This window comes from Ambystoma mexicanum, chromosome 6q (assembly GCF_040938575.1).
Source record: "Ambystoma mexicanum isolate Mex_15411 chromosome 6q, UKY_AmexF1_1, whole genome shotgun sequence".
NCBI lineage: Eukaryota > Metazoa > Chordata > Amphibia > Caudata > Ambystomatidae > Ambystoma > Ambystoma mexicanum.
In genome coordinates this window covers 54,577,947-54,592,883 of record NC_090937.1, presented here as the reverse complement: position 1 = coordinate 54,592,883, position 14,937 = coordinate 54,577,947, and the positions used below count along the sequence as shown (strand labels likewise).

Genomic DNA, 14,937 nt, shown 5'->3' with positions numbered 1-14,937 from the left:
TTTTCCTTTTTCATGTCGTTTAATAGTAGGGTGAACCATTTTGCCATTGCTCTTTTTTTTGATGGGGCGATTGGTTTTTCTGGGGCAATCTTGTCTATTGTATCTGCGATCCATTTGTGCAGTATCTCTGCTTTCCCGTCTACGTCAGCTAGCTCCAGTTCTGTAATTGAGGGTTTTGTTAATTCCAGTTGTTCGAACAGGTTGCTTTGACGTGTTTCCAGTTTCTTTTGGTGGTGGTTGTGAGTTTCGGATGTTGGATGTAGGCTTGGGTAGGCAGAGTAATCACGAATGGGATGATGAGATGGTCGCTCGACAGTATTTGTATCGGAGGTGCCGTGGTGATGAGTTTTTCTTTGGCGAAAATTGCGTCTAGGGTGTGTCCGGCCGAGTGCGTTGCTCCTTTGACTGGTTGTCGTAGTTTCATGGTGCGTAGTTGTTCAATTAGTGAGTTTTGGGAGTTGGCGTGGTCGTCTTCAAACCAGATGTTGAAGTCCCCCAGGATGATTAAGTGTTCATGGTTGATGGCTAAGTTGGTGATGGCTTCTATGAAGTTAGACGAATGTTGCATCATATGTCGGCGGTCTGTATACCAGGATGAATGGGATGTTGGTTTTTGGGCTCGCCGTTAGGTGCATTATCATGGTTTTGCAGTTGAGGATGTTGAGTTGTTAGTTTTTATTTTCAGGTGTTCTTTGAATGCTATAGTGATGCCTCCTCTTGTTTTTTCTGTTTATTTGTAGGAATTTGAAGTCGATCGGAAGGCAGCTTTGGAGTGCCATTTTGTAGTCGTCTTCCAGCCATGTTTCTGTGATGAACAGGATGTCAATTCCTTTGTCGTCGAGTAGGTCGAAGATCTGTTGAGTGTTTTGACATGGATCTTGCGTTTATTAGATTGCAGTGAAGTTTGGAGGTGTTTGGTTTGGGCTTTGTCGAGGTAGTCTTCTGCTCGGTGTGGTTTCCTTCCTGGTCGGTCACTTGTTGAGTTGTGGGATTCGGGGTGTCCGCGTCTTCGAAGAGTTCTTCTAGGTTTTGTCTTGGGGTTTTTTGTGTTTATCGGGTTAGTCTTCCGGGAGTTGTGGTTGTTGATTGGAAGTTCCTCTTGCTTTGGTGATGTAGGGGGTTATTGCGACAGTCTGTTTGTGTTGGTCATCCTTCTACTTGCTTGTGTTGGGTTGTTTGAAGTTGCTGCTTCCAATGTTGGGTTGGATTGCTGTGGTGGCCAGTTGTCTGCGAGGTATGGAGTTAGGTAGATGGATTTTTTTCTTCTCTCAGAGTTGATTCGGTTTGTGTTCCTGTCTGTGGGGGTCCAGTCTATGGTGGTTGTTCCAAGTTGCTGTTCTGGAGTGTTTGTTCTTTCATCTCTTCGTCTCTTCCTTGGAATGGGTCGTTTGTGCGGCATTGTAAGATTGAGAGTTGTTTAAGTTGTTTAGTCTTTGTTTGGTGACTTCTAGTTAGTCCTGCTTTGGTCTGGTTGTCTAGTGGTCTTGTGGTGGAGTGGCGGGTGAGGGGGTGTCCGCTACTAGTTTGGGCTCTGTCTGTAGGCGGTATTCTCGTTCAGTCACTGTCTTCGGAGGGGTAGGGGGGTGGTAAGGGTTATTAAGTTGGGTGTTATCGGTGGCTCTTTTTACTGTCTGTCTCCCCGAGCGCGGTTCACTGTGGTGAGCAGGCTGTGTGGGTTGGTGAGGGTGGGAATCGGGCTGCAAAGGGGTTGTTTAAGGGCCTCGGGGCCTGCGCAAATTTACTGAAATGGCCTCACAAACTGGGGCAACACTCGCCATTCTCAAGAACAGAAATGGAGCCGGTGAAAGCTAGCGAGCCAGGCCACTCCAACACAGTCGGGCACGGGGTGGGGATCGGGCTGCAAAGGGGTTGTTTAAGGGCCTCAGGGCATGCGCAAATTTACTGAAATGGCCTCACAAACGGGCGCAACACTCACCGTGCTCATGAATGTCATGAATTTGTGTTCCCTACGTCCGAAGGATATACCTTTATCACACTATTTGCCCTGATTGGTCCCAAACAGAGGTTCCAGGTGAATCGCATATAGTAAGGGCAACAGGGGACATTCCTGCTTCGTGCCCCTCTGCACTCTGATGGTGGGTAACAGCTGGCCGTTAATTGCCAAGCATATCGAGGGGTTCCTGTAGTTGGCCTTAATTTTGGATACAAACCTCTCCCCAAATCCAATCTTCAACATTGTTAGAAACATGAACTGCCATTCCACTCTGTCAAAGGCCTTTTCGGGGTCCAAGGCGGTGAGGATAGAGGTGGTCTGTCCTGTTTATTCACTTTCGTTATGAGGTGGGCTATCCTCCTGGCGTTGTTGCTCGTTGGTCTTCCTTTAATAAAGGCAGACTGATCCTGAGCTATTATAATAGGGGGTGAGGGAGGGAGGTATCTAACAGTCCTCACACCACCCTCAGTTTTAATTCTCGAAATAGTTTTGGCTTTTCCCTCCCTTGTCAGCCTGCTCACCAGCAGCCTATATGCCTTATTTGCTTTGACATAGTATACATGTTTGAGGAATAGAAGGGAGCGTTCCGCAGCTCGTGCTTCTATCATGTCGAATAGTCCCCTCACTGCCCTATCTTCACTCCTAGACTCCCCACTTGCCTTGGGTGCCATACAGGTCATCACTTGCTTCAGTTTCCCCTCCAGTTCTTGTTCGACTAGCCTTAGTTCCATGTCTCTACATCCTTTAAGCGCAATGATCCTCCCCCTTATGGTGGCTTTAAAAGGCACCCCCACCCTTTGTGTTGTGATGTCCTCCCCACCCCCCTCTATTGTCGCTAAATAATTCCAAGATCCCCTTCACCTCTTCCCTCAGCAGATTGTCCTTAAAATGGTGGGCCGTGTAGCACCAGTTCCATACCCCTGTTGGCTCCCCTTTCCCTCTAAGCTGCAATGTGATGGGCGCATGGTCCAAGAGGTTTATAGTCCCCCACCTCAATCACCCTTCCGAGCAAGGATCGCGATTCCCAGGAGTAATCTATTCTAGAGGACGATGGATAGACGTCCACTACCCCCAGCCACTCCAATTTCGCTACCAGTTCCTTGGACGGGTTGCCTTGTGCTCCATTTGTCCTACTAGTTCTGTCCTTCCCAAGGGTCCCAGGCCAAGTTAAAGTCTCCAGTATTACTTGGGCCTTCACAAACCTCTAGTTTGTCCAGGGAGACCTGAAGAAAGTGTTCTTGACCCTGGTTGGGGGCCTAACGTGTATCCCTCCTACCCTACATTTAAGATTTAAAGCTAAATACCTTCCCTGGGAGTCCCTCTCCACCCTCAATTGAAAAGTCAGTTGTTCCTAAGGGCGATCCATACACCTTTTTTGGATTTGTCATTGGCTTGGTATATCTGCTGAAACCCTTGTATTCGGACACTGTCTCCATCCTGAAGTTGAACATGTGTCTCTTGTAAAGTAATTATGTTAGGGCCCTCCTGCCATCGGAATCTCTCCAGTTTTATCCTCTTTGCCAGGGCATTTATGCCATTTGTGTTTATCGATATAATCTTCAGGCCTCTACACTTTTACCCATTCTACCATTTGTGAACCGTGCTGCTCTTAAGTGTCAATGCTTCATGCCCGAACCCTAAACACCCCCCTCTCACCTGTCTACCCTCCCTCCCCTCCTATGCCCCCCCCCACACCCCCTAGTTGCCAGGGTTGCTCAGCCAGCCTCTAGCGCCCCCCCCTCGAATACCTCCCTCGAGGGTTGAGCCCCTTCCTTTCCAAGAGCGTGCTCCCTGCAGGTACTCCTATACCCTTTACAAGCTCACCCCCCCACCACCTGGACCTTTTTTTACCTCCTGTCAATGCGCTTCCCAGGCGTATCTCCTGTGATAAAGCCCCAGTCGTACCTCTTTGCAGATCGTCCCCGACCTGCCTTTTTATATGTTGAAAGACTCCCCCAGACCTATTCAGAGCGCCGGATATTTTCGCTGAGTTTGGGGACCTTCTTTCTTTGATGACTTTGCCCCTCAGCACTTCAAGAATCGGGGACATCTGCCTCCTCCATCAGCGTAATCTGGGTGAGGTCTTGGAATAGAAAAATGTCTGAGCCATTATACAGGATTTGAGTCCCTTTGCTGCTTGTAGAAGCCTTTCCTTTGTCGAATAGTCGTGTTGGGCTGCTAGTACATCCCTAGGCATGGTTCTGTTCTACTCGGCCCAAGACTGGACTAACTGAATATCTCCATGATGTTCCAGCTCCAGGAGGTCTGAGAAGATATTGGTGATTACTTCCCGTAGATCCTTGTCAGACACCTCCTCAGGCACAGCTTTTATTTGGATATTCGATCTTTTAGATCTGTTTTCCAGGTCCTCGGCCTGAAGTTCCAGATTATGGGTGGCTGTGCTAATTCCGCCACAAGAATATCCGCCTTCCTTGCATAGTCTGCCAGTTCATGGATCACCCTCTCGTTTAGGTCTACTCTTCCATCCTATTCACGTCCCTCTTTAGGTCTTGTAAGGCTTCTGCAAGGTCCTCCCATAACTTGTCCATCTGTGTCTGGAGTGTGCCCACTATTTTAACTCTGAAATCTTTGAAGTATTGTTTAAGGACCAAGGTGGTGACCGCCTGTTCTTGGGCATCTAGCTTCTCTGGCTCTCCCGTTCTCGTGTTGTCTCCACGGGTCTGTGCTGCCCTTTGAAACCCCCCCCCCCCCCGCCACCGACCTTGGTGCTTGTAGTCTGCGCTTCACGCCTTTGGAGGACTAAATTGCCTTATTTCAGCTCTGGTGGAGATCTGTGGTGCTGGAGAGCATAGGTCACGGTGCTCCCAGCTCAGCAGCTCAGCGACCATCTTGGAATCCATTTTAACACAATTTGATTGAAAAAATAAAGCAAAGTAGTTTTCTTTAATTAAAATGATCTAAAATGTATATTCTTTGAAGACTAGGGCCAGTTTTTCCTACAGTTTAATATGCAGGTTGTACTGTGGTCACAAAGCCAGCAACCCTCAATGTCCTTCTAGTGTTTTGAAGACTTCCAGAGTCCATTCACATTAAGCACAAATTCAATGGAGGAATCTGTGGAATGTAGACATTATGAACATTCTTGCTTACCATCAGTGGAGTAGCAGCATTGTATTCTGTAAGTGGGTGATGAATCAAACGTACTGGCTTGCCGCGAGCCTTTTTGGATTTAAGAAGCAGGTAAGTTGCAGTAGTCTGATCATAATTCCACTAGATAAAAAAAAAAACATTTTGGTAAATGGTTACTGTGCATTAAAAGTAACAATTTGTTTTAAAACAGCAGAAGTCTGCATGTTATTCGGCAAACGAATCGTAGACCTTTTAAGTTTCTGGAGAATGTTCTGACAGACAATAGGCACTGGGTAAGGAAAAACACATTTCTTAGCTGGAGTAATGTTCTTTCTGATGGATGGCTCCACCCACAGATTACTCATCTGATATGCATCCTGGCCGCAGCAGCTGGCATCGGTAACTTTTTCCCCCTGCAGGGAACCGAATGTCCCGGCGCGCAATTCTCTCCGAAAGTGCACCTCGAATCAGGGCGCGACAACACACAGGGTACATATAGGGCACACCACACCCTGTGACCCCAGTTATACCCTTTCCTCCATTCCATGATCAGCAGATGAACCAAGAATAAAATCAAGGCAAAAAGACCTGGTACCTGGTCAAAAATGTCTCTGAATGTTGATTAAGCCCAGACGGTTATTAGGAATCTATGGGAGGTGTGACGAATCGTGGGACTATCACTTCTCCGCTGGGGGAAGCCTTTCCCATGGAGGCTGAGCCTGCTACACAATACCCTCCCTCAGGGGGAAGAGGAAGCAGGACCTCACCGGGAAAGACTCCTCCATTGGGGACAAGAACTCCTATTCTAAGGAAGAACTCCCTAAGCCACATCACCATGCTCTTTATTCTAATACACACTATGAATAGTAGGAAAAACCATTCAGAATTGTCAACCAAGTACTGTATTGCAACCTCTGAATAGAAACTTAAAATGTATGGAGACAAAGAAAAAACAGTGGAAACAACGATCAAAACCAGACAAAACAGGTTGCTTTCCTACCTGGTAACGTTTTTTCGATGGGATGTTCCGACGACGTATTCCATAACTATCTATTCCATATCATATCACATCAGCTGCGGTGCGGTGATTACCTGTCATAGATATGGAATACGTCGGAGGAACCAATCCCCTCGAACAATGATTTCCATGCTGCGCTGGGAAAGACTCAACAGCGTAATAAAGAGGAGGCAGAGACCTGCAGAGGAGAATTCCCGCGAGTTTCAAACAGACCCGCAAAGACACACTGAAGGAAGCTTGGGCGTGCATGTTAATGCAATATTAAATGTGTTTAAACACTTTTTTTTCAGTGGCAATGACTAGGAAAGAAACCTTAGAGTGTACTCGCCAACAGAGCCAAGTACTTGGACCCACTTGTGTGTTGAGAGAGACAACGTCAGGACAATTTTCACCGCAGACGGGAAAAAAGATAGAGCCGACCCCGCCTTCGTACCTCAGATGTGACCGAGGAATGATTTAGTTTGAAGTACGAAGGCAACCCGGAAGTTTCCCTTGAGAGCGTGAGAGTTCGTACTGCAAGTGGAAGTGCTGTGGTAGCAGTTCTACAGCTGGAGAGTAATGAGAGCTGATACAGGAAACAGAAGGTAGATGGTAATTACACACAGAAAACGTAATAGGGACAGATAGAAAAACCCTAGATCCGAATTTACGTGGCGTTGGTTTGAAGGAGTAGCAACGCGTCTGCTTGTTGTAAAGTGAGACAGATATGCTGTGCTCGGTCTAGAGGGCGGAGTCGAGTTGCCGTGTGGGAACCGAGCAGCTAGAGTGTAACAGGCAGTAGCAGCCGCCATCTTAGTTGTAACAATGGACGCTGCATACCCAACAATACCATAAGGACCAGCGCTTCCTAAGGGGCGTGACAGTGCAGCATCTAAGACGGAGCGAAAGGCCAGACACAGCCATGCACGCCTGGAGTACGAGAAAGAGAAACTAAGCACTGAGAAGGACATAAGGAATCCCTGCCCAGAAATAGGAACACTGTTGCGTGACCACGAACAAAAACGTGGTCGACTAGGCAGTCCATAAACTACGCAGACACAGTTTTGACGAAGGAGGAGCAAGCTGCAGTAACTGAGGAACAGGAGAGAGCCTGTGTGAGAAACCACAGAGGCAACCTGACAATAGATCCCGAGTGTCACCCATGTGCATACAACCTGGTGACATTATCACAGACGGATAACGGGCAAAGCGGGTGACCCGTGAGAGGGATAATGAATAACAATAATTGGAAGAGTTGTACCAGCACATTAGTTAGTTTGGTTAGGAAGGACTTAGTAGAGGGAAAGTTAGGAGTTTTGCATTTTAATTTAAATAAAACCAATGAACAGACCAGAGGGTGTCCATCTTCTGACCCCGCCACAGAGGACTCATCCATAAGTAAGAACATTAGATCAGGTAAGTAATGTGTTCTTCTAATGGACAGCATGCTTCCACAGATTCCTCATCTTAAACTCCCTTAGCCATAACAAAAAAAAAAACAGCAGTTTGAAGAGACTGAGGAAGAGGATAAACTAAATCTAAAAAAACAAAAAAAACTTGATAAGACTACTTGTACAAACAAAGCTTCCTGGGAGGCCATGAGTCAAGACAGTAGTGCTTAGTAAAAGATCTGTAAGGAAGCCAGTGGCACGCTTGACAAATGTCCAATACAATGACACTCCTTTTCAGAGTCGACGTAGTTTAGTTTAGTTTATTATTTGTATAGCGCGCCAAACCCTGGAGTATCAGGGCGCAAACAGACAAGGATATGCTCAACTTGGTTACAGGTACATAGAAATCAGATGAAGGTGCAGAGATGCGCTGAGCTTGGTTACAGATCTGCTCGGCTAATTGCAAGTACAGGAAAAGGCAGGAAGTGTAGACATAGACATCAGCAATATTACAGCAAGCAGATATGAACAAGGGGAGATCAAGGACAAGGGAGCAAGGAGCATGCTCCTGTTCGCGTAATATAAAGTAATATACAGTAATGTACAATGTGACAAGTGGACTAGTTAGCTGTCGTTGGCTCTCAGCCACCTAGTGAGGTTTTGTCTAAATTTTGCGAAAGGCTGAGGTTCTCTGACATCATGCGGGAGGGAGTTCCATAACTGCGCGGCCTTGACCGGGAAGCTATTTCCTCCTATAGTGGCAAGTTTGAAACGCGGGACTTGGAGGCAGTTTGCGTTGGCTATTCTGGTAGGTCTGGAAGAAGTCCTTTTGCGTAATCTATCCATGAGGTAAGGTGGAGCTTTGTTGTTGATACATTTGTGGGTGAGGGAAGCGATTTTGAGATGAATTTTGTCTATGGTGGCGAGCCATTTGTATTCTCTTCTTGTCGAGGATATATGCTCGTTTCTATTAATCTTGAGTGCTGCTCTCAAGGCATTATTCTGGAGCACTTGAATTTTGTGGATGGTCTGTTTATTAGCTCCAATGTAAAGTCCATTACAATAGTCTAATTTGGACAGTATCAAGGCTCTGGCAAGTGTAATGCAACTATCTGTGGAGAGGAATTGTTTGCTCGCTCTGATAAGTTTGCATGTATATGCGGTGGCAGAAGCTAGAGAGTTAACTTGTTTGGTAAAGTTCATGGTGGCGTCTAGGTAGAATCCTAAGGTTTTTACTTCATGAGCTACTTTTATGTTGTTCCCATCAATAATGAAGTTGTCGTAATCGGGGCTGAGTTTGGATATATAGGTAGTGGTGCCCAGGATGATAAGCTCAGTTTTATCATCGTTCAGGCATAGGCCGTGTGTGGCCATCCATGCCTGAACGATGCTATAGATCCTGTTCACTAGGGCCAGGTCCTTGGCGTAGTCTCCTGAGAGCGGGAGGAGGATCTGGGTATCGTCTGCGTAGTTAGTGTAGGCGATACCCAGATGATCCATTTCATCAAAGAGAGGCTTCGTGAAGACATTGTAGAGGGTGGGTGACACACAAGACCCTTGTGGAACACCGCATGTTATAGGGATTGGATCTGCTGAGGCTGATGGAGCGAAGACTCTCATGGTCCGATTACTCAGGAATGACTTGATCCAAATTATGGCCTCTTTTGAGGAGTGGGCTGCCGAGTCGAGGTGACTACAGAGGACTGTGTGGTCCACTAAGTCGAATGCCGCTGATAGGTCCAGGAGGAGAAGTAGGGCCGCTTGGCCATTGTCTCTGCAATCGTCTATTTGGGCCTTAAGATCTATTAACGCTGTCTCGGTCCCATGTTGCGGGCGGAATCCTGATTGACGGATTCCAAGTAGGTGGTTAGACTCTAGGAAGCTTTGAATTTGCAAGTAAGCCACTTTATCTAAAATTTTTAGGAGAAAGGGCACAGTCGTGATGGGCCTGAAGTTAGTCGGAATGGTAGGGTCAAGGGTTTGCTTCTTTAGTAGTGGCAGTACCCAGGACTCTTTTAGGTTGATCGGTACTGAACCTGAGGTGAAGGAAGAGTTGATTAGTTTGGTTATAAATGGCGACAGTTCTCTCGCAGCATCTTTGATGAGTTGTGCTGGGCATTGGTCGCCTTTGCAGTTAGACGGTTTGAGTCCCAGGATGACCTTTTCTACCTCTATGGGCGATACCTTAGAGAAGCAGAAACGGGTTCCCAACTTGGGCTGTGGCGGTGGCGCTGAGCTCTGAGGGATGTGTGGTGTTAGTGATGCCTTCTTGATGGCAATTTTGGTTTGTAGGTTTGCTACCTTGTTTGTTAAAGCAAGTTGTATGCTAGAGCACCATTTTTTATCCTTGGTGCAGTTTTCTTGGGGTACAATGGGTGTTTCCAATTCTTTCAGAATGCTGAACAGTTCTTTGACACTAGATTTTGAGTTGGATATTCTAGTATTGTAGGTTTCTTGTTTGGCTAATAATATTTCTTTCTTGTATTGGGAGGAGGCTTTGGAGAGGTTGAGTTTATTTTTGACTGATGGGGAAAGTCTCCAAATAGTTTCAAGTTTTCTTTTGGCCAGCCTAAGATTTTTTAGGTGGGGCGTGAACCAAGAATTGAGGTGTTTTTTAGGTTTGCTATTTCTTAGTTTGAGCGGGGCTATGTGATCCAGGGCTGAGGACATGGCTGCATTATAATGTTCGACTAACAGATTGGGGTCCATGCAGTCGGGTAGTGAGTTTAATTTAGGTATTGTAACGGGCATTAGATTTTCTACTGTCATTAGTTTTTTATTTCTCGTTGGCAAGGGTGGGGCAAGTGAGGACGGGGCAGTGACCCGGTGGGTTGTCACTGAGAATAATAGCAGGTGGTGGTCAGTCCAGATCTGCGGTACAGAATCCGTAATATTTACTTTGCAATTATGTTCTGCTATCCAATCAAGGATGCGACCTTTGTTGTGGGTGGGTAGTTCAACTTTTTGGATGAATCCCAGCTCTTTCAAGGTCAGAGCAATCGCTGACGATTGGGTGTCCTTATTGTCATTATAGCCTAGATTAAAGTCTCCTAGCACTATTGTTTGGGATGTATTTTTTAGGTTATTGGACAGGGATGTCGAGATGTCCTCAGAGAAGGTTCCGATAGGACCTGGTGGTCTGTAGATGAGGATGATGTTTAGGGTTTGGGAGTTGGCGATGGTTATTTTGACCGTGAGGCATTCACAGGATTGCATATTGGTAGTAGTGATGATCCTCATGTCCAGGCTAGTTTTAGCTATGATTGCTAGACCTCCACCTCGGGAGGTAAGTCTGTCCGCACGTAGGATTGTATAGTTGTCTGGGACTGCTAGTGATAAGGCTGGGCCAGCCGCATCATGTAGCCAGGATTCTGAGATGGCCAAAAAGTCTAAGTTGTCTGTAGCAATGATATCTGAGATCTCTGTGGCGTGTGCGACTAGCGACCTGGCGTTTATAAGTGCACCTTTGAGATATGATTTGTGGTCAGCTAAGTTAGGGCTGGTGGTGTTCTGACTACCTTTAGTTGCCTGTTTGGAGTTATTTATTTTGGGTCTGTTGGGCTTAGGCTGTTTCCTAGTAGGTTCCGCAATACCCTTCAAGGGTAACTGTATTTTGTTTCGGGATTTTGATAGTTCAGCCTTCTTGGCTGGTAGCTCATGCAGTTTGGACAGGCGAGCACGTAGTCTAAGGTTTCTGTCTACAGTGTTGCATGGCCTTTGTAGGGTGGTGCTATCTGGATAGTGGGTCATTTTAAGTCCAGTATTGGGTTGTTGTGTGTTGAGCATGATATGGCAGGTGCAATGGGTGGAATAGGACGTGGTGCAAGGACTCAGAGTGTTAACTTTGGTGCTTATTTTAGGTGGATGTATTCCTAATGTGATGAGGAGGGCGATATACAATGGTAGCCAGGGTGACCTGTAGGCAAGACCCAGGGAGTACATGCTAAGTGACTGGATAATAATCCGATAGGAGTAGTTTCGGTGGCAATTGAGGTGGCTAAGACTAGGCAGGCTAGATGCAGCTATCAGGCTAGGTGCAGTTTCAGTAGCAATTTGAGAAGGCCAAGATCAGGCGGGCTAGATGCAGCTGTCATGCTGGGTACAGTGTCAAGGCACAAGGGCACAATACAAGTCAAGTGTGGTCTATTACCGACCATGGGGCACAATGCAGATCAAATGTGGACAATTAGCGACCATAGGGCACAGTACAGAGCAAATGTGGTCTATTAGCGACCATAGGGTACAATGTAAGTCAAATATGGTGACCATAGGGCACAATGCAAGTCAAATGTGGTCTATTAGCGACCATGGGGCACAATGCAGATAAAATGTGGTCTATTAGCGACCATAAGGCACAGTAAAGATCAAGTGTGGTCTATTAGCGACCATGGGGCACAATAGGGCACAGTACAGGGCAAGTGTGGTCTATTATCGACCATAGGGTACAATGTAAGTCAAATATGGTGACCATAGGGCACAATGCAAGTCAAATGTGGTCTATTAGCGACCATGGGGCACAGTGCAGAGCAGGTGTGGTCTATTAGCGACCAGGGGCACAATGCAGATCAAATGTGGTCTATTAGCGACCATAAGGCACAGTACAGATCAAGTGTGGTCTATTAGCGACCATGGGGCACAATGCAGATAAAATGTGGTCTATTAGTGACCATAGGGCACAGTACAGAGCAGGTGTGGTCTATTAGCGACCATGGGGCACAATGCAGAGCAGGTGTGGTCTATTAGCGACCAAGGGGCACAATACAGATCAAATGTGGTCTATTAGCGACCATGGTCTATTAGCGACCATAGGGTACAATGTAAGTCAAATATGGCGACCATGGGGCACAATGCAAGTCAAGTGTGGTCTATTAGCGACCATAGGGCACAATGTAGAAGTTGAGATACATGTACTGTTTCTACATGTGGCAATGGTAAACAGGCTGGATGCCGTATGCTAGAGAGGGCCCATATGGGTGCCCAAGCGTTCTAGGAAAGAGAAAAAAACAGGCAAGTGGCTGGAATCTGGAGTACAACTAGGGGAGGCATATGGCCTACCTTGCGTCTGGCAGGGCTCGTAACCGACGCTCCTGAAACCTGCTGCTCCTGCAATAGGTTGCGGGATCTCCTACTCCACCGGCCTTCGGTTGTGATGGTGGCATAGAGATCATACTGCAGGTATGAGCACGGGCAGAGTAGCGTGCTCCAGCGTGCAAACAGGGGGCAAACAGGGGCCTTCAGGTGAGGCCGCCGGCGTTTCCGCCTGCCGGCAGATGTGGCCTATTCAAAGGCTGCTAGTAGCCTAGCAACGAGGCACCAGCCTCGATATGGCGCCGCGCTGCGCCCGGCATCATAGGGTCAGGCAGAGGAGGTCAGGCAAAGCGATGTCGTGGTCCCGTGCACAAAAGCCTTGTGCAAAATCGGGTGTCTTTCTACAGGCAAAGGTGCTCAGGGGCATGGGAGCCTTACCATGGTGGATGGCTCTCCGGAACGTCGTGGTGTGGCTGGGTGCCGTAGGTGGGCATCGGCGTGGGTCGGCTCGCGCTCCGGATGCGAGCTTCTGATAGTGAAAGATCCTGGAGTTGAAAGGGCAGAGATTCTGGCCCCTGGCTCCTAACAGGCACCCAACAGGCCTTAGAATGGCCTTAGAGCTGGCCGCCGGCGTAATCCGCCTGCCGGCGGTTCCAGCTGATGTAATTGAGGCTCAGCCTCGGTTTCAGGCCGCGCTGCGCCCGGCATGGGCGAGTCAGGCGCCGTGTGGGGACAGGGTCAGGCAGGCCCTGTCCGTGTTCCCCGCTCGGCGTGTGGTTCCTCTGCTGGGCTGGGGGTGCTCCTGCCCTCGCCCCACGATGAGGAAGAGTGGAGTGAGGGGGATAGCAGGCACCCAACAGGCCTTAGAATGGCCTTCGAGCTGGCCGCCGGACGTAGCTGCAACAACTCTGGTAGTATGATCCATACAACCCAAAGGGATTACTTTCACTGCAAATTAGCAACCTTCTTGAAATAGTTTGTTCATATACAGCAGAGGAGCGCCTAGCCCCCGCAAAGGCTACCAAATGGCCATCCTTTTTAAAATTCCTAGACCTGGCCACATTAAAGGAAAATAAAGCAAGAATTGTAAGCAGCAATTCTGTGGAAATATTCCTCTTCCCTGCAGGGAGGTGTATAATAAAAAGGAAGCTTTATCTTTTAGCCAAGAAGAAATTCCATAACCACTTCCAGAGCGAAGATAAATGTCTTGCTTGTCAAGTGATCTTCTGGACAAAGACAAGAGTTTTTCTTTCTGCACTTATCAGACCTACCCTGTGCTGCCTTAAACCTAGCACTTGCAAATTGCTTGCTGCATTACTACTGTTTGTTGCCTTTATTATTAATTTATTGTTATTTATCAGTTTCTCCTCTGCTTCGCACTTTCCCCTCCTTCCATGCACTTTTCCCCTCCTCCTCTCCCATGCACTTGCGCATTCTCAATGTCACTGGGCCTAGTAAGATCGCCGTTTTGTTCACCCCTGTTCCCTTGCCTTGTCGCGCTCTGAAACACTTGTGTACGAGCGCGATAGAAATAAAATATCAATCAAAAAGCAAGGAGCTTTGAAGGCGCAATGAGCTTGCTGATCTTTCTGGAAACACTGTCTTGATTGTCAGAGTATATACGTGAAGCAACCTAAAATGAAGCCCATTAGGAATGCAAATACTAAATTAAATCCCTGGGGGATATGACCAACTGTTTCAGAGGGAGCATATTCACCATGCCTCAGACATTGGATCACAGTAGGAATTCCAAACTAAGAGCCCTGTTCAGGCATCCTTTGGAACAAGGATATTGCTGGCAAGTAAAATGTTTCTGGCTAGCAACAAAAGAAATTGCAGCATCAATGAGTTACAACAAAGAGTTCAGATGCCTCTCTAAGCACCAAGAAAAAAAAATGTCTTTCAATAACAGATGTAAATCACGTTGGCTGAAGGTCTTTGTGAAGAGAACTGAAAACCTCTTGACAAGCCCAAATACCTATAACCTCAGATAAGCATTAAGGTTTAAGGTGCTGAAATTTGGGTGAAGGACCTTGTCCGACCCCCTACCCCCACGCCCCCCCCCACCAGACTGGGACAGAACATTTTCGCGAGGCCTTGAGGAGGGTACAGATCTGGTTACAATGTTCTGAACCCAATTAGGCAATCATGGTCCAAAATCTCTCCAGCCTCATGAGAACCTGTGTGATGACAGACATAAGTGGGAATGCAAAGGAGATAAAAATCCCAGTCTACTAAACTCATACCGCAGTATTCTTGGGGTAAATTACCTTGGAGCAGAACTACTCTCACTTCCTGTTGACAGTGGAGACGAATAGGTATACATGGGGGATCCCTAAAGGTTGAATATTCCACAAAAACCTCCAGATAATGCCCACTCATGGAGATAGTGCCTTACCTGCTCAGGGCATCTGCCAACACATTAAGGACCAACTTGGCTGCCAACAGAAGAAAATAATAAAATCACTAAATCCCAG

General features: G+C 47.1%; 1 protein-coding gene across 3 annotated transcripts in view; it reads right to left on the bottom strand.

The window, feature by feature from the left end:
- Window positions 1-14,937, bottom strand: part of MELK (maternal embryonic leucine zipper kinase) — a 711,420-nt gene that overhangs the window by 209,305 nt on the left and 487,178 nt on the right. For all 3 annotated transcript variants that reach the window (XM_069630471.1, XM_069630473.1, XM_069630472.1), the window contains exon 12: window positions 5,066-5,185. In XM_069630471.1, the coding sequence (XP_069486572.1) occupies window positions 5,066-5,185 (120 nt within the window). The remainder of the gene's footprint in view (window positions 1-5,065; window positions 5,186-14,937) is intronic.